The sequence below is a fragment of the Cherax quadricarinatus genome, chromosome 13, assembly GCF_038502225.1.
Source record: "Cherax quadricarinatus isolate ZL_2023a chromosome 13, ASM3850222v1, whole genome shotgun sequence".
NCBI classification, from domain to species: Eukaryota; Metazoa; Arthropoda; class Malacostraca; order Decapoda; family Parastacidae; genus Cherax; species Cherax quadricarinatus.
This window is the reverse complement of record NC_091304.1, coordinates 9,238,610-9,263,935: the sequence shown is the minus strand read 5'-3', so window position 1 is coordinate 9,263,935 and position 25,326 is coordinate 9,238,610. Positions and strand designations below refer to the sequence as shown.

At 42.6% G+C, this 25,326-nt stretch overlaps 1 protein-coding gene across 8 annotated transcripts in view; it reads right to left on the bottom strand.

Annotated features, from left to right (window-relative positions):
* LOC128688669 (transcriptional repressor p66-alpha) overlaps positions 1–25,326 on the bottom strand; it is a 122,301-nt gene that overhangs the window by 63,514 nt on the left and 33,461 nt on the right. For 5 of the 8 annotated variants that reach the window (XM_053776621.2, XM_070084469.1, XM_070084464.1 and 2 more), the window contains exon 6: positions 23,759–24,069. In XM_053776621.2, the coding sequence (XP_053632596.1) occupies positions 23,759–24,069 (311 nt within the window). The remainder of the gene's footprint in view (positions 1–23,758; positions 24,070–25,326) is intronic. The other 3 variants (XM_070084465.1, XM_070084468.1, XM_070084466.1) reach the window with 2 other exon arrangements.

Here is a 25,326-nt window from a genome sequence, read left to right as displayed (position 1 = left end):
ACATTACAGCCTCTCCTCAGTGACGTACTCGTTTACCAACAACTCGTACTTACGTCGGCCTCTCTCACCAGTTTGCATACCAAATGGTATTTTAGAGCTGATTTCCTCCATTCTGTTTATTATAATATACAGTATGCTGTTGTATAAACATTTAAAATACTAAAAATGTTATAAATGGTGAAAAGGTGACATTAAAACAATATCAAAGATGGCTGACACAAACCCACTACCATTATAGTATGCTTCTAACATAGCGACAAATTCATTTACCGACATGGTCTCGGGAACGGAACTGTCGTTAAGTGAGGAGAGGCTGTAATGTCATTTCCAAGTAAAAGCAATACAAATATAGAATATAATACTGAGAATCCAGTATTCAAATATTTTTAACCTTTTTACATAAACCTGAATGAAAATTTTGGAAAAATGACAAAGCTGTACAGTAGTGTATTGCACATATGACCACTGTGATGGCAGTACTCATAGTGACAGGTATACATCATGTTATTTGTACTCGGGTTTCGTTAACATATCCAAGATAACGATCTCATCCTTCACTATGCTTTAGACAATTAACTATATAGAAAAGGAATCGTATATTTAAAATGCTACTTTAAACCAACAGCTCTCGAACAACCCCACTTGCACAACCCCAACACTAACCTTTAATCTAGTTAAAACTTACTGAATTTTATTAAGGCTTTCTGTTTCAATTAATAATTATTATTGAGTAAATAGTAACAGAAAATTAGAGATGCAAGTCAAATTTTTGTGGTGCTAATTATTCAAATTCTCAGGATAATTGTATTAATGCTGCATAAAAATATCAAAATTAATAAAACTTGCATGAAAATACCACAGGACGATCATAGTAACAACACTAGTAACAACATCACTAGGTATAAATGTTTATTATAAAAACTTGCCTTCCAACAAATTTTCATAGAAATCTGTCGCTATTTCAGTCAAGTTCCGAGACCTTCAACATTCACCAACTCTTCATAGCACCAACACTGTTTTATGTGGGTGTGCAACATGTCTTACAAGAGGGTATTAAGTATATATAAACTGAATTCTTGATTCCTACTTTGCATGTTTTTTTTAATTTCCACACCACTTGGTTATCCAGTGCTTTAAGCATATATACCATTTTTAACACTATCAAATTTACATTATTATTGTAATAAAGTTTGTAGAATTACCGACAATATGTAAAGTAAAAGGACACAAGTGCAACTAATGTGACATTTATTGTGGCAACGTTTCGCTCTCCAGGAGCTTTATCAAGCCATTACAAACAATACATGGACACAGAGGGTATATAAAGGCTCAGAGTGAGGTGCAATACTAGTGAGGTACCATTTCAATGTTCACTAGTGGTAGTAGTAGTAGTAGTAGTAGTAGTAGTGACAAAAGTAATACAATATGGTAGAGCAATTAATTCGTACATGAGTAAAAGGATATAAAAGCTATTATTTGGGTAACATAAAAATAGGTTGGACAAATATAGACTGGAAAGAGGCAGCTTGTTTCAGTGAACACTCTCTGTAATGTGCTTTGTGTAGAATAACAGGAGAGACTATGTTATGGCAGGGTTTACTGTTTTCAGGAGGATTCTTGCTAAGACTTCAGAGATGGTGAAGCTGCCGTTGTTTTGTTTAATTGTATTCGAAACAGCGATCAGTGCTGATTCGAGGCACTTGCATCTGCGGAAATTATTTTCTTTGATCACTAATTGGGCGTCCCTGAATTTCATGAGATGATTGGTGGAATTTCGGTGTTGTACACAGGCGTTGTTCAAGTTTTCGTTCCTACTTGCGTAAATGTGTTCATTGAGGAGGGTGTCGAGGTTTCTTGCTGTTTCACCTACGTAAATCTTCTCACAGCCTCCACAGGGTATAGTGTAAACTCCTGCATTGACTGGTTCGTGGTGCTTGGATTTTGTCCTGATTAGATCCTTGATTGAAGTGCTAGAAGCAATGGCGACTCTGGTGTTAGCTTGTGAAAGTACTTTTGAGACGTTCAATGCTACCTGGCTGTTGGGAAGAATTATAACTTTGTTGGGAGTGGTGCTGATGCGTGGAGAATTAATGATATTAAGAGCTCTTTTCTTGCAGTCTTTGATGAAAAAAGAAGGAAAATGTAACTCAGTGAATGTTTGGTGAATGTATGTACATTCCTCGTCAAGAAACTCAGGACTACAAATTCGGTATGCTCTTAGGAAAAACCCGATGATGATGCCTCTTTTGGTTTTGGTATCTTGACTGGAATAGAAGTGTGTGAGATCATTTTTATTGGTGGGTTTCCGATAAACTTGAAATCTTAGGTTGTTGTCTACTTTGTGAATGAGGACGTCGAGGAAAGGTAGCTTGTCATTGGACTCTTCTTCTAGTGTAAACTGGATCACCGGTTCAACTGCGTTGAGCCTTGCCTGAAGATCCCGTACATCAAAACGTTTGGGAGTTATTACGAGGACGTCGTCCACGTAACATAACCAAGTGACGCTTGAAGGGATGATGTTGGCGAAGTGTTTGGACTCTAGGTGTTCCATGTATAAGTTGGCTAGGACGGCACTGATGGGGGACCCCATTCCCATGCCGTAGGTTTGTTTGTAGAGCTTGTTATTGAAAGAAAAATAGTTGAAATTAACTCAGAGTTCAATCAAGTCAACAAAATCTCCGGGAGGTAGAGGAAGATTAAGGTCCTGATTGACTTTACGTCGTAGAACCTCGATGGCTTTTTTTGGTAGGTACTTTTGTGAAGAGGGAAGTCACATCCAAACTGCTTAGTTTCTTGTTACGGATGGAGAGGTTACGGATGCGGTTGAGAAGGTCGCCTGAGTGTTTAAGATGAGCGGGGCTGATGGTCCCCAGAAGGCAGGAAAGATGTTTGGCAAGAATTCTGGCTAGTTTGTGTGGAGCACTGCCTATTCCGGATGTGATTGGTCTGAGAGGAATATTGTGCTTATGGGTCTTGGGTAAACCATACATGTGTGCTGGTTTAGGGTTGCTTGGTAACAAGTGCATAAGTTTCTTCCCTTCTCTAGTGCGTTTGAGTATTTGTCTGGTCTTGTATAGAAAATCTTTGGTGAGCGTCTCCCACTGTTGAGTGCTGATGGGTTCGTATGTAGATTGATCATTCAAAAGGTCCATCATTTTAGTGTTGTAGTCACTGGTGTTGAGTATGACGACTCCACCTCCTTTGTCGGCGGTGGTGACGATAATGTTGGGGTCGTTGGCGAGGTTCTTAAGGGCAGTGATGTATCGTCTAGGAAGATTAGAAGAAGGTTCACATAAAGCTGCAGTGAGAAGGCCCTGTATATAACCCTTCTGGAAGTTGCTGTCACTGTGTCTATGGTTCCTGGTAACTAGATTGAGTTGATAGTTAGGTTTGTGTATGTTGGTGGTAAATTTGAGTCCCAGACTCGGTGCTTGTTTCTCGTAGTCGGTTAAGGTGCATGATGATAAGTTGTTTATCAGGGATTCGCGTCCCATTTCCTTCCATCGACTGTTAGTGCAGAGGTACTGAAGTTTGCGGTTGAGTTTGATCTTCTGTTGGAGGTTAGCTGTGGTGACTGTGTTGAGAATATGCTCAGCAGTGTGTTGGTCAATCTGAAGATTGGCCCTCATATTCCTTGCAGTTTCAAAGGTTTCCTTAGCGATGTTAGAAAGTTCTTCGGCACATTCAGTTAAATAAGCTTGGGTAGCTGGAGAGAAGGGGTGCTTGGAGTTGGAGAGTTGTGCAGGAGTAGACTTACGGATCACCTTCTCTGCCAGGCAATCTAAGCAGTTTGGATTGACTTCCCTCTTCACAAAAGTACCTACCAAAAAAGCCATCGAGGTTCTACGACGTAAAGTCAATCATGACCTTGATCTTCCTCTACCTCCCGGAGATTTTGTCGACTTGATTGAACTCTGTGTTAATTTCAACTGTTTTTCTTTCAATAACAAGCTCTACAAACAAACCTACGGTATGGGAATGGGGTCCCCCATCAGTGCCGTCCTAGCCAACTTATACATGGAACACCTAGAGTCCGAACATTTTGCCAACATCATCCCTTCAAGCGTCACTTGGTTACGTTACGTGGACGACGTCCTCGTAATAACTCCCAAACGTTTTGATGTACGGGATCTTCAGGCAAGGCTCAACACAGTTGAACCGGTGATCCAGTTTACACTAGAAGAAGAGTCCAATGACAAGCTACCTTTCCTCGACGTCCTCATTCACAAAGTAGACAACAACCTAAGATTTCAAGTTTATTGGAAACCCACCAATAAAAATGATCTCACACACTTCTATTCCAGTCAAGATACCAAGACCAAAAGAGGCATCATCATTGGGTTTTTCCTAAGAGCATACCGAATTTGTAGTCCTGAGTTTCTTGACGAGGAATGTACATACATTCACCAAACATTCACTGAGTTACATTTTCCTCCTTTTTTCATCAAAGACTGCAAGAAAAGAGCTCTTCAGATCATTAATTCTCCACGCATCAACACCACTCCCAACAAAGTTAAAATTCTTCCCAACAGCCAGGTTGCACTGAACGTCTCAAAAGTACTTTCACAAGCTAACACCAGAGTCGCCATCGCTTCTAGCACTTCAATAAAGGATCTAACCAGGACAAAATCCTAGCACCACGAACAAGTCAATGCAGGAGTTTTCACTATACCCTGTGGAGGCTGTGACAAGATTTACGTAGGTGAAACAGCAAGAAACCTCGACACCCGCCTCAATGAACACATTTACGCATGTAGGAACGATAACTTGAACAACGCCTGTGTACAACACCGAAATTCCACCAATCATCTCATGAAATTCAGAGACGCCCAATTAGTGATCCAAGAAACTAATTTCCGCAGACGCAAGTGCCTCGAATCAGCACTGATCGCTGTTTCGAATACAATTAAACAAAACAACGGCAGCTTCACCATCTCCGAAGTCTTAGCAAGAATCCTCCTGAAAACAGTAAACCCTGCCATCACACAGTCTCTCCTGTTATACTACACAAAGCACATTACAGAGAGTGAACACTGAAACAGGCTGCCTCTTTCCAGTCTATATTTGTCCAACCTAATTTTATGTTACCCAAGTACGTAATAGCTTTTATATCCTTTTACCCATGTACGAATTAATTGCTCTACCATATTGTATTACTTTTGTCACTACTACCACTAGTAAACATCGAAATGGTACCTCACTAGTATTGCACCTCACTCTGAGCCTTTATATACCCTCTGTGTCCATGTATTGTTTGTAATGGCTTGATAAAGCTCCTGGAGAGCGAAATGCTGCCACAATAAAATGTCACATTAGTTGCACTTGTGTCCTTTTACTTTACATTATTATTAATAATTTGCTGCTATCATGACTGATTCAGTCATGTTACATCATTCTCATAATGCAAGCATGACTATCTGAAGTCAATTTTTCATATTCTCCAATCTATATTCATAATTCATTGTGTCACTGGCCATAAGTGTCAGCAATTTTAGACAAAAAAGTTAAATAAACTCATTTACACAAAGACAGGGCACTGCCATTTTTTTGTCTCCTTACCCTCTCTTGGTTTACTGTACATTATTTACCCTCCCTTGGTGCAGGTACAATGAGAAGACTAAGAGAACTCATTGTCAGAGGTACATGACTGTTCACCATCCTCCCTTCATGCATAAGAAAAATTACCAACAAAGCTTTGGCAGCCAATTCCTAACCAGCCAGGTTGTGGCTCGTACACTAAACTGTTGCAATCAGCATTAATTGCCTGGTTGATCAAGCCTTAATCTACTGGGAAGCCTGATCTGATACTGGACCATGGGGGTGCTGACCCTTGAAAACATCTTTTAAGGATCCTGAAGTATACTTGAAACCCAACTCATACCAAGGAGAAGAGATAGTTTAAATTTTTTTGCCAATACCAAAACTCACTTTTAGGTGAAAATGCCACGTAAATTAGTCAATACCCACTAATACCTATACTCAATTTTAAGCTGATACCAGTACCATCAATATTAGCTGAACTCTGATACTGATACTATAGCACATTTCTACCAACCGATGCCACCTCTGCTTGGCTTGGCTAGTTTCAAGATCTTTTCTGCCCTTGCAGCCTGGCCTGCAACCCAAGGCCGGGGTTTTTTCCATTGATCGCTCTGTTAACCAGGCTGTTGGCAATAGGGATCCGCAGGGCCAAACAGGCATCACAACCTGGCTAATGAATACTTGTATTATATAGCTGCCCAGTCTCCTCTTGAAAATTTCTTCCCTTATTCTGGCAATGTTTCTGATATCTGCTATAACAGGTTGAAGAGACTTGGACCACAGTTGTTGATGCAGTGTTGTGCAACTGTGCTCATGAAACCCACATTAAGTTGCACTCATTCTACACTTCCTCACCTCTCTCAATTTTGTAAATTATGAAAGTGTACAGGATAGGGACCAGGCCCTTCAATACCTTCCGTGTATCATCGTGTTTCAGAGAGGACATTCCAAGTATGACCAAACTGTTTTTTACTACCAATCTGTGATCGTTGTCAGAAATCAGAATTTCCTGGCTGAAGTCACGCCTTCCTGGTAATTGCCTGGTTGTTGCTGTTGGTGGCCCACCAGCCAATATACTTGACGGCCTGGTCAATTTGGTACACTGCAGAGGAAGCAATCGTTTCCTCTTTAAAAACGTTTACATTGTTCCCAGAAATATTTATATCTGCTCACAGCAAGCAGAATAGTCTAAGCCTACCAATATTTATACAGTATTCTCATTGTGTTTGTGGCTTCCCTGTTTTTACTTCCTCCTGTACCACTCCTTCCATTGTGTTAGTGTAGCATGCAGATCTGGGAGTAACCTCTTCAGTACTCCAAGGTGTTCCCAGTGCTCAGTGATATAGTCCTGGGAAACACAAACAAGGTGTGCCCATCACTGTAGCAACTTCAGTAAGGCGTATTACATTTTTTGTCAGCAATGGCAGTATCGAATGTGTAATTCGGTGCCAAATTTCTTTTCCAGACTGCGCTCATAGAAGTGCTGGTATTTATGGTGAGCACAAGCACACCAAGTTTGTTTTGCAGTTTTTTAAGATGAGATATGCAATAGCTCTTTCTTATTTATAAACTAGAAATCATTCTGTAGTTAGGGTGTAGAGGCAAGGCCCCACACAGCAAATTTTAAATTAACTGCACGAGAGCAGAACGGAAACCACCAGGGGACCCATTTCTCAATGGTTGCCCGAGGTCTGGGAGATGGCGAGTGCTGCTACTGAAACAACACATTTGACGAATTAATGCAAGAACTCGTCTGTGGGGAAACAGAGGAGTGGAATGTTATACAGATGTATGTTAAGACTGTAGTTATTCTTGAAAATGGTGTCTAAGACAAAAATCGTCTAAAAAATGTGAAGAACATATGGCAAAAATAGGGTTACATTCCTTGGACCTCACAAAAATGGGAAACTATTTTTTTTAAGGTCTCCAAATTACAGTGGACCCCTGCATACCGTTGGCATCACATAACGTTAAATCCGCATACCGATACATTTTATCGCTAAGATTTTGCCTCGCATACCGCTAAAAAACCCGCTCAACGCTATTCGTCCAAGATGCGTCTAATGTGCAGCCTGAGCCAGCCTCACATGTTCCGCCGGTGGCATTGTTTACCAGCCAGCCTCCGTGGTAACATCCAAGCATACAATCGGAACATTTCGTATTATTACAGTGTTTTTGGTGATTTTATCTGCAAAATAAGTGACCATGGGCCCCAAGAAAGCTTCTAGTGCCAACCCTACAGGAATAAGGGTGAGAATTACTATAGAGATGAAGAAAGAGATCATTGCTAAGTATGAAAGTGGAGTGTGCGTCTCCGAGCTGGCCAGGTTGTATAGTAAACCCCAATCAACCATCGCTACTATTGTGTCCAAGAAAACGGCAATCAAGGAAGCTGTTCCTGCCAAAGGTTCAACTGTGTTTTCGAAACAGAGATCGCAGGTGATGGAAGATGTTGAGAGAGACTTATTGGTGTGGATAAATGAAAAACAGATAGCAGGAGATAGCATCTCTCAAGTGATCATAAGTGAAAAGGCTAGGAAGTTGCATGAGGATTTAATTAAAAAAATGCCTGCAACTAGTGATGATGTGAGTGAATTTAAGGCCAGCAAAGGTTGGTTTGAGAGATTTAAGAAGCGTATTGGCATACATAGTGTGATAAGGCATGGTGAGGCTGCCAGTTCGGACCACAAAGCAGCTGAAAAATATGTGCAGGAATTCAAGGAGTACATAGAAACTGAAGGACTGAAACCTGAACAAGTGTTTAATTGTGATGAAACAGGCCTGTTTTGGAAGAAAATGCCAAGCAGGACCTACATTACTCAGGAGAAAAAGGCACTCCCAGGACATAAGCCTATGAAAGACAGGCTTACTCTGTTGATGTGTTCTAATGCTAGTGGTGATTGCAAAGTGAAGCCTTTATTAGTGTATCACTCAAACTCCCAGAGTGTTCAGGCAAAAAGAATATCCTCAAGGCTAATTTGTGTGTGCTGTGGAGGGCAAACAGTAAGGCATGGGTCACTAGGGACTTTTTCTATGACTGGTTACACCAAGCATTTGCCCCCAATGTGAAAAATTACCTAACTGAAAAGAAATTAGATCTCAAGTGCCTCCTGGTGTTAGACAATGCCCCTGGTCATCCTACAGACATGGCAGAGCGACTTTATGGGGACACGAGCTTCATTAAGGTGAAGTTTTTGCCTCCTAATACCACTCCTCTCCTGCAGCCCATGGACCAGCAGGTTATTGCAAACTTCAAAAAATTGTACACAAAAGCTCTGTTTGAAAGGTGCTTTGTAGTGACCTCAGAAACTCAATTGACTAAGAGAGTTTTGGAGAGAGCACTTTAATATCCTCAATTGTGTAAACCTTATAGGTAAGGCTTAAGAGGGAGTGACTAAGAGGACCTTGAACTCTGCTTGGAGGAAATTGTGGCCACAATGTGTAGACCAAAGGGATTTTGAAGGGTTTGAGGCTAACCCTGGGAATCCTATGCCAGTTGAGGAATCCATTGTGGCATTGGGAAAGTCCTTGGGGTTGGAGGTTAGTGGGGATGATGTGGAAGAGTTGGTGGAGGAGGACAATGAAGAACTAACCACTGATGAGCTGCTAGATCATCTTCATCAGTATGAGGCCAGACCTGAGGAAACTGCTTCGGAGGAGGGGAGAGAGAAATTGAAGAAGTTGCCTACTTGAAAGATTAAGGAAATGTGTGGAATGTGGCTTAAAGTGCAAACCTTTTTTGATGACAATCACCCTAACACAGCTATTGCAAGTCGTGCTGGTGACTTACACTGAATGTTGTGAACCACTTTAGGAAAGTCATAAAGGAACGGGAGGTACAGGCCTCTATGGACAGATATGTTGTGTGACAGAAGTCCAGTGACTCTGAAGTTGGTCCTAGTGGCATTAAAAGAAGAAGGGAAGTAACCCCGGAAAAGGACTTGACACCTCAAGTCTTAATGGAAGGGGATTCCCCTTCTAAACACTAAGACTCTCTCCTCCTCCCATCCTATCAATCATCACCATTATTATTATTATTATAATCAAAAAGAAGCACTAAGCCACAAGGACTATATAGTGCTGCAAAGCAGGAAGGAAGCGAGGGCATCAGGTGGCAAAAGGGAGATGGATGAGTAATAGGTTACGGATGACAGCGGGGTAGTGGATGGTGAAAGGGTAAAGGGCAGCAAGAGACTGAACTAGAAAGGGTTGAGGAGAGTGAGAAAAATATCATCAGTTTGTGGAGTAAATCAGTCGTTGTCAAGAAGTCAATGAGAGAGTCAGGATTAAAGGAGGGTCCATCAGCAAGAAGGGAAGGTAAAGAGAGAGTAGTAGAACGAAGACGACGGAGGTAAATTCTGCGTGCTCGTTGACAGAGAGGGCAGTCTAACAGAATGTGGCTAATCGATACTGGAACTTGACACTGCTCACAGAGAGGAACAGGGTGCCTCTCCATGAGATACCCATGAGTAAGACGAGTGTGGCCAATGCGAACGCGGGAGAGAGTGGTCTCCCAACCTCGGCACTGATGACAAGAAGACGGCCAGTAACCTATGCTCGGTTTAATAGAATGAAGTTTGTTACCGAGCAGAGTTGACCAACGTTGTTGCCAACGGGTGCGAAGGTGGATAGCTATTGCAGCAAAATAGTCCAGAAATGGAACACCTCGATAGGAAATTGGTAGGTCATGTACTGCTGACCGCTCAGCAGTGTCTGCCTGTTCATTGTCTTGTACGTCGACATGACCAGGGACCCAACAAAAAACAATATCTTTATGTTTGGTAGAGATACGGCATAGCCAAATTTGGATACGGAGAACTAGGGGATGAGATGTATCAAATTTTCGTATAGCCTGTAGAGCACTAAGGGAGTCTGAGACTACTACAAATGATGACACAGGCATAGATGCGATACGAATAAGTGCTGCAAGAATGGCATACAGTTCAGCAGTAAAAATGCTAGCTGAAGATAGTAAATGTCCCCGCACGACGCTGTCCGGAAACACTGCTGCCAATCCGACACCGTCTGAAGACTTAGAGCCATCTGTGTACACAGCGGTGGCATGAGAATGGGAGTGGAAGTGATCAAGAAAAAGAGAGTGGGAAGCCACCGTAGGCAGTTAAGCTTTCGAGCAAGGGAGCGAGAAAGAACAGACCCAAACAGCTGGAACTTCCCAGGGGGGTAGGGAAAAGTGAGATGCTACATGAACATATAAAGGTGGTAACTGAAGGGAAGACAAGAGTGAATATAGGCGAAGAGAAAAGGGACAGAGCAAACGGGCGGTGAACGAATAAAGAATGTCTACTAATATCGGTGACCATTCCATAAATGGAAGGATTGTGTAGATCGTGAGAGCGTACATAGTAGCGAAGGCAATGGGCATCACGGCGATCAGACAAGGATGGAACATTCGCTTCTGTATAGAGGCTCTCAACAGGGGAAGAGTGAAAAGCACCAAGGCACAAACGTAATCCTTGGTGATGGATAGAGTTAAGGCTAGAGAGAGTAGCAGGAGAGGCCGCGGAATAAATCTGGTCACCATAATCGAGTTTCGATAAAATGAGGGCTGAATGTAGGCGAAGCAGAGTTCGACTATCAGCTCCCCAGGAAAGATGAGCAAGGGTTTTAAGAAGGTTTAGCCGGCTGTGACAAGTTGCCTTCAGAGAGGTAATGTGAGGTTTCCAGGATAACCTACGGTCAAAGAGAAGGCCTAGAAACCTGACTGTATGACGTTCGGGGATACGGGAGCCATAGAGATACAAAGGATGATCGGAGATAACAGAGCGTCTAGTGAAAGTAATTTGGCGAGTTTTGGTACTTGAAAATTTAAACCCATGCGTGGTGGCCCAAGTGGAAACACAGTCGACCGCATGCTGGAGAGAAACTGCAATAAGATGACAGTCAGCGCCTGCACAAGCACTAGCGAAGTCATCAACATAGACTGATGACCAAATATTGGGTGGAAGAACAGAGGCCAAATCATTTATAGCAAGGAGAAACAGTGTTGTGCTTAGAACACATCCCTGAGGGACACCTTCAGCTTGGACGGTAAGTGTCATGTAACTGTGCATGTCTTTTTCAGTTTGTGTGTATTAAAATTAATATTTCACGTGGTAAATTTTTTTTTTTTCATACTTTGGGATGTCTTGCACGGATTAATTTGATTTCCATTATTTCTTATGGGGAAAATTCATTCGCATAATGATAATTTCGCATAACAATGAGCTCTCAGGAACGGATTAATATCGTTATGCGGGGGTCCACTGTATAAGAAAATAAAAATGATAATGTAACTATAGCTCGTTGTCGTGATGTATTGTGTAATACATTGGTTAAGGCTATAAATGTTAGAAATAATATTTTTAACCATAAATTTTGGTTGCTGGTGGAGAGGGATGCTATGGCCCTACTGGGCTGAGGTAAAGATTGTGGATAGTTTGCCAAGGTGGATGGATAAGGCTCTGGCCCTTAAGTCAATGGTTGTACTGGAGTAGCGAGACAATTCTGTAATGTGTCTTTGATCTCTTACAATGTAGTACTTCTTACAGTTGATAGTAAGGCATCAACAGCTGCTCTAGGCCCCAGAAGAACATATGGAAAAAATAGGATTATGTTTATTAGACACCCCAAAAAGAGCCATCCAAATTTTTTTTAAAGCTTTGTAATTCGGCAAAACTCAAAAATAATTAAGTTTCTATTTACTGTAGGTGTCACTGCTTGTTGATATGAAAATGTGTAAGGAGGGTTGATGTGATCCTGTAAAATACCTGTGCAAACATATGACAGGCAGTTCCACAGTTATCACCTGCCTTCACCAAAACCACTATCACCTGCAAACATCAGTAAAAAACCACCATATTTTACCAGATAAGACAAGATTTTTTTTACTAAAAAATATGTCCAGAGTATGACCCACCATCATGAATGCAAGCTATCCAACAAAGCATGAGAAAATGATAAAAATCACAAAAGTTTCTCAAGGTTCAGCTTGTGGTGGTGGTGGTGGTGTTGGGTTAAAGGTTGTGATGGAACAAGGGTTATCGAGTCCATTTCACTGCTGTGAAATTAACTACCAGACTGCTTTTGCAAATATAAACTACTTAGTGCCTAGCAATATTTTTTTTTTTTTTTTTTAACATGTCAGCTGTCTCCCACAAAGGCAGGGTGATCCAAAAGAAACACTTTCACCATCATTCACACCCAATCACTGTCTTTGCAGAAGTGCTCAGATATGACAGTTCAGATGTCACTCCAAATTGAAAAATATCCCATTGTACTTCCCACCTCCAGGACTCTAGTCTGGCTAATCAGTTTCCCTGAATCCCTCCACAAAATATTACCGTTCACACTCCAACAGCTCGCCAAGTCCCAAAAATCACTTGTCTCCATTCACTCCCATATAGCATGCTCCCATATGCCCGTTTTATGTCCAAGCCAATTGCACACAAAACCTCTTGCACCCCCTCCCCCCATCCCTTATTACAATAAAAGAATGAAATAATAATTTTAGATGCATTTTCAATAATGAAAAAAAAAAAAAAAAAAAAAACAGTACATAGAAGAGAGTGGTTGGAGGTTTGCACATTGGTGACCCCTGACACCATCTCTAACAACAATCCCTCACACATCCTTGTTTGATTACAAAATATGAATGTACCAACTAAACTGATGCACAAATACACATTACATCCATTTTTTAACCTTTATTATGCAAAGGAAGATAAGCAGAGGGTATATAAACTGATGGGACTCACTCTCATGGACAAGTACTGATCCTGCCAACCCAAAATAGGCAAGTCACTTGTTTTCATAAAATAAAAGAGTAACTGAATTGATGCACGGTTTATACAGTATACATAAAGTACCATATTCACAATATATTTAGTTTCCTCTCATTGTAACACTGATTATTCAACTGGAAGGAAGCAAAGCATCCTCGCATTTTAACACAGATGATACAAAGGATATGAAAAGACTGCATGTATTGACTGGTATGCAGGAATAAACTAAATTTAATCACATCTACTGGCTTTCCTGAGACTTCCCATGTACTGAACAATTTATAAATAAATGGTATATACTGTGGGGCACTCTGAACTTCAAACACAAACATTTGTCATGATGGTGCCACAAGATTATCCTTTCACTTTTTTTTTTATTTACTTACTGTTCTTTCCTCACTTTAATATCACTAACACATTCTACATTTGTGTAAATACAGCTAAGGTAAACAAATTACTGTTAACCCTTCAACTGTCCAGACCACTGAAATTAATATGGCTCTCAGTGTCCACTTAAAAAAAAAAAAAATAGAATCTTTTTCTGAAGGCAATGACACCAAAACTATGCAATTTGATAGAAAACTTACAGAATTAAGCAGATGCAAAGTTAGTGGTCTCGCTGCAATTTATGCATTAGCGATTCTCCCACTGAATTCTATTTTAAGCCAATTCTATTGCTCCATTCGACCAAATTCTTAACTATTTCGCTAGTATGTTTTTCATTTTATCGAGTGAGAACAAGAAACCATCCATTCAACTATTTCAATTACCATATAAAGTGTACACAATTTTACAATTAAAAAATTACTAATTTAATAATGGAGTCCCATATAAACAATGTAGACATTCCTGGCACAAACATTTCCTCTGTTCTTTAGGCATATCCCCAGGCCTCACCTATATTACACTTGCCTTCCATTTGAATTCTTAACTGCATAATAATAGAAGATTTACTATATTTCTCAGAAACTAATACCGTAGGAGTTATACGAGCAATTCCATGTTATTAGTAAAGATGCAGAATTTTTGACAGAAAATGATGCTGACAAGTATAGAAACTTAGCATGAAGAGAATTTTGGAACAATGAATGATGCCTTATTAACTGTATGTGGTAGTACAGGGTAACATACACCAGAGGTGAAATATAGAATACCTGAGTGCACAATACAGCCATCAATTACTACGAACTCTGCATCCACATCAACATAAGAACTACAGCCATCCACTTCAGTCCAGTAGGGCCACATCAACCCTACCCACACACTTCTATATCAACAAGCAATGCCAACCAGAATGTAAAGAAACTGTACAGTATTAAAATTTAACCCTAAATGGGGCGACAAAGGTAAAAGTGCCAAAATGGTCCAAGTATCAAAATGTTTCCAAAAAAGATGTCCTCCCTCTAACCATTCTTGGGAGGACCCCCTCCTCATCAACTTTCCTTCCATCTCAGATTTATACATCCTCTTTGCCAATGTATCACTCTCCATTCTCTTTACACAACAAACCAGCTCAACTTTTCCTTAACTCTCTGAACTGTTCCCTTGGTCACCCCAGCATCCCTTTTAATTTCTATGCTACAAATTCTCTGCATAATATTTTCACCACACATTGCCTTCACAACATCTTCGATGCCTATAGCTTCCTTTTCACTACAGCATTCAACACATTTCAACAACCAAACTTCTGAATTTAGTTTCGAAACAAATCTTCCAAAACTTTCTATCAGATTATAATGGAAAACTTGTGCATCTATACTCCAAATAACTGAAATTTCAGTATTTTTTAAAACACACACGTAAACCATACCACGGGTGGGGATAGAACCCACAATCAGTCTCTCAAAACTCCAGACTGTCGCGTTAGCCACTGGACCACTGGCTAACGCAACGGTCTGGAGCTTTGAGACTCTCTGATCGCGGGTTCTATCCCCGTCCATGGTATGGTTTGTTTGCAATCGTGTTATTATGATTTCGCGAGTCACACACATAATTTTGACTTTAGTTTTTGATACACAATGGGCTACTAGCCCCTTGTTCCTAGCACTGTAGTCTCCTATAAGTCTCATTGCTTAGAGCAATGATTCTAGCCCACTTACCCATGGAATTGAAAGGAAACAAAAAGGACAAGAATTATTAAAATAGAGAAAATGCAGACCAATGTGAATACACATACCTTTACAAATACAATCACATATGTATAAAGAATAATGAATGATAGTAGTGCTAGGTGTTCTGGTGGAAAAACAAAGCAGCAACCCTGCCACTGTCAAACATATAGCAGATTTCCGGGGTGGAACGAGAGTGAATATTAGGGTTTACCAACTGTGAAGCACTGAATGACCCACACAGGTTTAGTACTTTAGGTGGGTAAAACATACTGTTTGTTTCTACATTAATATATAATTATATTAAATGAAAACGAATTTAAAAATCTTTAAAGTGAATTCCTACATATTGTAAGGGTTTTATGACACATATAAAGTTACACAACAGTAACTATTATTTCAATATTTGGAACTATCATAAGTGACATTCACATAAGTGACATTAGAATACTTTCATTTTTTTTTTCCCCAACAAGTCGGCCGTCTCCCACTGAAGCAGGGTGACCCAAAAAGAAAAAAAATCTCCAAAGAGAAATACTTTCATCATTCAACACTTTCACCTCACTCATACATAATTGTTTTAGCAGAGGTGCCCAGAACACAACACTTTAGAAGCATATATAAAGGAGTATGGAAGAAGTGAATGTTTTCAGATATTTGGGAGTTGACATGTCAGCAGATGGATTTATGAAGGATGAGGTTAATCATTGAATTGATGAAGGAAAAAAGGTGAGTGGTGTGTTGAGGTATATGTGGAGGCAAAAAATGTTATCTATGGAGGCAAAGAAGGGAATGTATGAAAGTATAGTAGTACCAACACTCTTATATGGGTGTGAAGCTTGGGTTGTAAATGTTGCAGTGAGGAAGCAGTGGAGATGTCCTGTCTAAGAGCAATGTGTGGTGTAAATATTATGCAGAAAATTCGGAGTATGGAAATTAGGAGAAGGTGTGGAGTTAATAAAAGTATTAGTCAGAGGGCTGAAGAGGGTTTGTTGAGGTGGTTTGGTCATTTAGAGAGAATGGATCAAAGTAGAATGACATGGAGAGTGTATAAATCTGTAGGGGAAGGAAGGCAGGGTAGGGGTTGTCCTCGAAAAGATTTGAGGGAGGGGGTAAAGGAGGTGTTGTGGGCGAGGGGTTTGGACTTGCAGCAAGCGTGCGTGAGCGTGTTAGATAGGAGTGAATGGAGACAAATGGTATTTGGGACCTGACGATCTGTTGGAGTGTGAGCAGGGTAAAATATTTAGTGAAGGGATTCAGGGAAACCGGTTATTTTATAAAACCGGACTCGAGTCCTGGAAATGGGAAGTACAATGGCTACACTCTAAAAAAAAAAGGTTTGGGATATTGGCAGTTTGGGGAGATATATTGTATATTTTTATACGTATATATTTCTAAACTGTTGTATTCTGGGCACCTTTGCAAAAACAGTGATTATGTGCGAGTGAGGTGAAAGTGTTGAATGATGATGAAAGTATTTTCTTTTTGGGGATTTTCTTTCTCTTTCGGTCACCCTGCCTCGGTGGGAGACGGCCGACTTGTTGAAGAAGAAAAAAAAAATAAAAATATATCCCTCCAAACTGCCAATATCCCAAACCCTTCCTTGAAAGTGTAGGCACTGTACATCCCATTTCCAGTACTTAAGTCCAGCTATATAAAAATAACCGGTTTCCCTGAATCCCTTCACTAAATATTACCCTGCTCACACTCCAACAGCTCGTCAGGTCCCAAAAAACCATTCGTCTCCATTCACTCCTATCTAACACGCTCACGCATGCTTGCTGGAAATCCAAGCCCCTCACCCACAAAACCTCCTTTACCCCCTCCCTTCAACCTTTTCGAGGACAACCCTTACCCCGCCTTCCTTCCCCTACAGATTTATACACTCTCCATGTCATTCTACTTTGATCCATTCTCTCTAAATGACCAAACCACCTCAACAACCCCTCTTCAGCCCTCTGACTAATACTTTTATTAACTCCACACCTCCTAATTTCCACACTCCGAATTTTCTGCATAATATTTACACCACACATTGCCCTTAGACAGGACATCTCCACTGCCTCCAACCACCTCCTCCTTGCAGGATTTACAACCCAAATTTCACACCCATATAAGAGAGTTGGTACCACTATACTTTCATACATTCCCTTCTTTGCCTCCATAGATAACATTTTTCGTCTCCACATATACCTCAACGCACCACTCGCCTTTTTTCCTTCATCAATTCTATGGTAAACCTCATCCTTCATATGTCCAGCAAACAGAAGTATTTCCAAAAATGAATAAAGAGCTTTAAATACAAACCTATATATACGTATGGAAATATCACAATAATAAAGATTAATACAGTACTCTGAAATATAAACAAATTAGGTGGTATATTGTAGCAGTGTGCAATGACAAATGTAACAATAAGTGAGCTTGTGCCTGCAAATGAACCTGAACACAGCTGAGGGTGACCATGATGTAAGGGTAGAGGGCAGTGAGTGATGAGTGACTATGGTTATGTCCCGTTATCAGGCCAGCCAAGCAAAAGGAAAACAAAATAACTAAAATAAAAAAAAAAAAGTAGGCAGCAAATATTTTTGGTATTTGCATCAAAACTAAAAAAAATCTGATACAAGAATTAAAATGTTTAAAAAAAATGACATGCTTTAATGAACACAAGTTCAGTATTACTATGAACACTTTACAAAGATGTTCACCTACAAGAGAAAAGAGAAGGAAGTATAGGAAGGGGAGAGAAGGATGAGGTATGGTATCAGTGGGAAAGGAGGGCAAGAGGGGCTGGAGTGAGGAGAGGAGGGATGAGGTAATGGGGAAAAATATTCAGGGAAAGATTAAGGGAAGTGGGTGTCATTTATGAAGAGGCTGTGGTTTATGACAGGGGGGGAGTTGTGGACAGAGTGGGAGGGGTTGTTAGGGAGAGAGGGGAGGATGTAGTTTGGGAGAGTGGGGAGGATGTGGTTTTGGGGAGAGGGGAGGATGTGGTTTTGAGGAGAGAGGGGAGGATGTGGTTTTGAGGAGAGAGGGGAGGATGTGGTTTTGGGGAGAGGGGAGGATGTGGTTTTGGGGAGAGGGGAGGATGTGGTTTTGGGGGGAGGGGGGAGGATGTGGTTTGGGGGGAGGGGGGATGATGTGGTTTTGGGGAGAGAGGGGAGGATGTGGTTTTGGGGGAGAGAGGGGAGGATGTGGTTTTGGGGGGAGAGAGGGGAGGATGTGGTTTTGGGGGGAGAGAGGGGAGGATGTGGTTTGGGGGAGAGAGGGGAGGATGTGGTTTGGGGGAGAGAGGGGAGGATGTGGTTTGGGGGAGAGAGGGGAGGATGTGGTTTGATGTGGTTTGGGGAGAGAGGGGAGGATGTGGTTTGGGGGAGAGAGGGGAGGATGTGGTTTGGGGGAGAGAGGGGAGGATGTGGTTTGGGGGAGAGAGGGGAGGATGTGGTTTGGGGGGAGAGGGGTGGTTGTGGTTTGGGGGAGAGAGGGGAGGATGTGGTTTGGGGGAGAGGGGAGGATGTGGTTTGGGGGAGAGAGGGGAGGATGTGGTTGGGGGAGAGAGGGGAGGATGTGGTCTGGGGGAGAGAGGGGAGGATGTGGTTGGGGGAGAGAGGGGAGGATGTGGTTTGGGGGAGAGGGGAGGATGTGGTTTGGGGGGAGGGGGGAGGATGTGGTTTGGGGGGAGGGGGGAGGATGTGGTTTTGGGGGGAGGGGGAGGATGTGGTTTTGGGGAGAGGGGAGGATGTGGTTTTGGGGAGAGAGGGGAGGATGTGGTTTTGGGGAGAGCGGGGAGGATGTGGTTTTGGGGAGAGCGGGGAGGATGTGGTTTTGGGGAGAGAGGGGAGGATGTGGTTTTGGGGAGAGCGGGGAGGATGTGGTTTTGGGGAGAGCAGGGAGGATGTGGTTTGGGGAGAGAGGGGAGGATGTGGTTTGGGGAGAGAGGGGAGGATGTGGTTTGGGGAGAGAGGGGAGGATGTGGTTTGGGGGAGAGGGGAGGATGTGGTTTGGGGGGAGAGGGGAGGATGTGGTTTGGGGGGAGAGGGGAGGATGTGGTTTGGGGGAGAGGGGAGGATGTGGTTTGGGGGGAGGGGAGAGGATGTGGTTTGGGGGGAGGGGGGAGGATGTGGTTTTGGGGAGAGGGGAGGATGTGGTTTTGGGGAGAGCAGGGAGGATGTGGTTTGGGGGGAGAGGGGAGGATGTGGTTTGGGGGGAGAGGGGAGGATGTGGTTTGGGGGGAGAGGGGAGGATGTGGTTTTGGGGAGAGAGGGGAGGATGTGGTTTTGGGGAGAGCAGGGAGGATGTGGTTTTGGGGAGAGCGGGGAGGATGTGGTTTTGGGGAGAGAGGGGGGAGAGAGGGGAGGATGTGGTTTTGGGGAGAGAGGGGAGGATGTGGTTTGGGGAGAGAGGGGAGGATGTGGTTTGGGGGAGAGAGGGGAGGATGTGGTTTGGGGAGAGAGGGGAGGATGTGGTTTGGGGGAGAGGGGAGGATGTGGTTTGGGGGGAGGGGGAGGATGTGGTTTGGGGGGAGGGGGGAGGATGTGGTTTGGGGGAGAGGGGAGGATGTGGTTTTGGGAGAGAGCAGAGGATGTGGTTTGGGGAGAGAGGGGAGGATGTGGTTTGGGGGGAGAGGGGAGGATGTGGTTTGGGGGGGAGGGGAGGATGTGGTTTGGGGGGGGGAGGGGAGGATGTGGTTTGGGGGGAGAGGGGAGGATGTGGTTTGGGGAGAGGGGAGGATGTGGTTTGGGGGAGAGGGGAGGATGTGGTTTGGGGGAGAGGGGAGGATGTGGTTGGGGGGGGAGGGGAGGATGTGGTTTGGGGGAGAGGGGAGGATGTGGTTTGGGGGAGAGGGGAGGATTTGGTTTGGGGGGAGAGGGGAGGATGTGGTTTGGGGGGAGAGGGGAGGAAGTGGTTTAGGAGAGTGGGGAGGAAATGGTTTGGCAGAGAGGGTAGGATGTGGTTTTGGGAGAGAGTGGAGGATGTGGTTTTGGGAGAGAGAGGAGTGGTTTTGGGAGAGAGCAGAGGATGTGGTTTTGGGAGAGAGCAGAGGATGTGGTTTGGGGAGAGAGGGGAGGATGTGGTTTTGGGAAAGAGGGGGGAGGATGTGGTTTTGGGAAAGAGAGGGGAGGATGTGGCTTTGGGAAAGAGAGGGGAGGATGTGGCTTTGGGAAAGAGGGGAGGATGTAGGTTTGGGAAGAGGGGAGGATGTAGGTTTGGGAAGAGGGGAGGATGTGGTTTGGGGAGAGAGGGGAGGATGTGGTTTGGGGAGAGGGGGGGGAGGATGTGGTTTGGGGAGAAGGGGGAGGATGTGGTTTTGGGAAGAGAGGGAGAGGATGTGGTTTGGTAAGTGAAGGGAGGATGTGGTTTGGGAAGAGAGGGGAGGATGTGGTTTTGAGAGAGAGGGGAGGATGTGGTTTTGAGAGAGAGGGGAGGGTGTGGTTTTGAGAGAGAGGGGAGGGTGTGGTTTTGAGAGAGAGAGGGGAGGATGTGGTTTGGGGAGAGAGGGGAGGATGTGGTTTGGGGGGAGAGAGGGGAGGATGTGGTTTGGGGAGAGAGGGGAGGATGTGGTTTTGGGAAGAGAGGGGAGGATGTGGTTTTGGGAAGAGAGGGGAGGATGTGGTTTTGGGCAGAGAGGGGAGGATGTGGTTTTGGGAAGAGAGGGGAGGATGTGGTTTTGGGAAGAGAGGGGAGGATGTGGTTTTGGGAAGAGAGGGGAGGATGTGGTTTTGGGAAGAGAGGGGAGGATGTGGTTTTGGGAAGAGAGGGGAAGATGCAGTTTGGGGAAGAGAGGGGAAGATGCAGTTTGGGGAGAGAGGGGAGGATGTGGTTTGGGGAGAGAGGGGAGGATGTGGTTTGGGGAGAGAGGGGAGGATGTGGTTTGGTGAGAGGAGAAGGTGTGGTTTGGGGAAAGAGGAGGATGGGGTTTGGGGGAGAGAGGAGGATGTGGTTTGGGGAGAGAGAGGAGGATGTGGTTTGGGGAGAGGACGATGTGGTTAGGGGAGAGGGAGAAAGATGTGGTTAGGGGAGAGGGAGGAAGATGTGGTTTGGGGAGAGAGAGAGGAGGATGTGGTCTGGATGTGGTTTTGGGAGAGAGGAAAGGATGTGGTTTTGGGAGAGAGGAAAGGATGTGGTTTTGGGAGAGAGGAAAGGATGTGGTTTTGGGAGAGAGGGGAGGATGTGGTTTTGGGAGAGAGGGGAGGTTGTGGTTTGGGGAGAGGGGAGGGTGTGGTTTTGAGAGGGAAGGGTGTGGTTTTGAAAGAGAGGGAAGGGTGTAGTTTTGGGAGGGAGGGGAGGATGTGGTTTTGGGAGAGAGGGGAGGGTGTGGTTTGGGGAGAGGGAAGGGTGTGGTTTTGAGAGAGAGGGGAGGGTGTGGTTTTGAGAGAGAGGGGAGGGTGTGGTTTTGGGAGAGAGGGGAGGGTGTGGTTTTGGGAGAGAGGGGAGGGTGTAGTTTTGGGAGAGAGGGGAGGGTGTAGTTTTGGGAGAGAGGGGAGGGTGTGGTTTGAGAGACAGGGGTGTGGTTTGGAAGAGCTGTTGTGTGGTTTGGGAGAGACTGACTTCATCTTAGAGTCCCATCCACCCTAAGTTTGGATTCTCATTTTTGACATTCATTTTACTTCCATTTTTTTTTACATTGCCATGTGAACTTGCATAGCAGCATCTACAACTTGTCTACTTATCTTAAAACTCTCCTTGGCCATCTAACAGCAGTTGTGTCAAGTCCTATAATGTTATCTTTTACCACATGTTCCTCCCTTGCTATTCAATTTCTTTAAACCTCATAAGCATTAATTTACACTTAAGTGTTTAAAAAATACAAAATCGTCATAAAAAAATTCAAATAGTGTTCCAGAGAAACTTATTAAGCAATTTCTGAACTAATGAATCCCAGACATATAAAACATATTTAGAGATGTATTTCCACCAAAACTCAGTGTACCCTTTCTTCCTCTTTAACCAAAATTTTAAGTAAATTATCAGATAGGCACCAAAAGCCTGTAATTATGAAATGAACACATTTCAGTAAACAGGGTACAATATACAATCAAGTTAATGGTGTTTATGACAACTTCAATTATTTTACGAACATACTTTTTTTTTGTTATGACAAGCGTCGTCTTATACCACGGTAGGGCGATGTAGTGAAAGAAAAACTCACCATAAACAATTGCCAGAAATGCGAGAATGTCACAATTCAAATAAGCCTCTGTGTTGCAACTTCCCCCATCAATCATTCAGTGTACACACTGCCCTTTAGTCTCCAGTATTTTTTAAATTATCATTATTGCCCATGTGGTAAACCAACTTTCTTAATTGAGAAATTTAATTTCTTTTTACCTGTAAAATCTATTGTTCAAATGACTTTTTAGTACTTTACATGTTTGGTATGCTTAAAGTTTTTGGTAAAGTAGTAAAACAAGACATTTCTATTATAGACATCTTCAATGAACAATATTTGAGCTAATTCCTGTTGTATGTCCCATTTTTTGTAAATGATTGAAATCCTTATTTTATTTTTTTTAGGTGGAACAGTTTTTTTTAACTCTGGCAAACTAATATTGTGCAGCACTTTAAATTATTTTTAACATGCTATTTATACTTAGTTATTTGGAAAAACTATTTCTTTTTTGTATGTGTGTGGTACACAAAATAAGCCCTTTCTTATAAAAATAGTTAGCACCTCTTCAGAAGGAATTGCAATTTATGAAAAATTAAACCCACTGAGAATCATAACACTAACCGAGAAACCCTATATTACACGCACGTTGTACGAGCAAGAGCAAAAGTCTCCAGATGACTTTGGGTGCATCACATTGCAACTTTCAAATTTTTTTATTCCAGTGGAAACCTAATGCTTCAGATACTCTTACCATTGAGTCACTTGTTCCAGTCCCTCACTTTAAAGTCAGATAATTTGCCTTCATATGTAAGCTTCCTCTCTATTACAGTACTCTCGTAATCTTGTCATATTATATTTACAAATGTATGTTCGTTTGTTTTATTTCTTTAAATATATTTACAGAATATGTTTTAACTAAACTTTTTCAAATTTCAAAAATAAAATAAAATACTAGTAATCAATTAAACGAAGAAGTAAATAAACTAATGATTATACTAAACATGAAAAACTTAAATAAGGCAAGATACTGAACTCTGCTTTATTTATTTAGGGTTCACCTTATCTTACTACAGAATGGATCGAAAAACAAATTAGTTTCCATTAACAAGATTTTATCTTCTCCAATCAGAAAATAAATTTTCATAAAAATACAACTAAAGAAATAATAATACGGTAGCAAGCCTGGCCGAGCTGCAGCATGAGGATGATGTGCGAACCTTTATGAGGGCACGGTCGGCTGATGGATGGGAGGTGTGAGGGGTGGACGTCCGCACCTTGGAGATGGACACCTGAGAGGGAGAGTCCAATGGCCCTGGGCCAGGAGACGAAGACGATGCTGGAGAATCTTTGCGAATTATCTCCACTTCACGCGACAAGTTGAATGGAAGGTTAATATTCAACGGTAGTCCCGTTAACAAGTTGCTGGAACTGCCACTGCTACCTCCATTACTGGACTTGCTACTACTGTTACTGGAACCATTTCCACCACCAGTACTAGTTAACGTAGTGCCTGAGGAAGAAAATGAATCTTGACTGAAATTCATCTATCTGTCTATCAATCAATTTATCTATTTACTTCTACACACTTCTATAAATAAAGAAACCATTTAATGCTTTATTTATGTGGGATACAAAAGCAAGTGTGATTAAAAAAAAAAAAACATTCCCATAGAATAATCAAATTCCATACATATATTTTTTTTTAAACTTTTGCTTTACCCCCCCCCCCTCCACTATTTTTAAGAAAATATAGCAAAATTGCATTAACATTACATAAATTTACCCAATCACCCTGGGAGTAAGAATTTGCCAGAATAATCAACTCCATATTTATTCTCTCCCACCTGAAATTCAGGGTTACATGGCCTTATGTTGATTCACTATGTGCAATTTCATTTACAAGTGGTGACCCTAGTTCTACCAGGAATTCACAATGTGCAGTAAAAATTCTCTCATATGATTGGAGAGAGTGGCTACTGTGCATTTTCACTCTTTTGCAATCACTCAATTACAGTACCTCTGATATATAACCAACATCGCATTAAATATCACTAACACGGTGTTGAAGGCAGTGGTGAGTGAGGAATGATGCAGTCAAGTCACACACCTCACCCCACTCAACACATCCAGGACCATGCAAGCCCCCGTCCTCTCTCGCCTGAGGGAGGCAGCAAGAAGGGGCAGGGGCAATAAGTTAGACACAGCCACCAGTCCAGGAGAGCCCCTCCCCTCCTGGGGTCCCAACCAACCTAACCTCTTGCCTTCTCTCAATTGGAACTAAAGCCTCCTTCCACGACTCAGGGTACTCACCCACCATCTTCTCTCACCTACAACCCACCATGACTCGCCTACAATCGTGCCTCTTAGAACCCCTGAAATGATTTTTATGATGTGGGACAAAACCATCAGTCTATAATTCTTTGCTGCTGCTTTACTGCCACCTTTGTAGAGTGGGGTTATATCCGGTTCTTAGCAACTGTGGGACGACTTGTTTCAAGGCTCCCTCTCTATAGCATACACATGGCACACAAGGGTTTCTTGCAATTCTTGATGAACATGTTCCATGGGTCTGGGTCTGAAGCAGTGTGTGTGTGGGCATGTTGTCGACGGCTTTTTCAAAGCCCAATGGTATTAGGGTTATGTCAGAAATTTTGGAGACGTTGCCAAAATTTTGGACCTTGTTCATAAAAAATTAATTCAGACTGCCAATCCTGAGCCTAATTAACAGAATGCTAAATGAAGAGTTGTAGAGACTTCAGTATCTCACTCATTTCTTTGCTGTCAG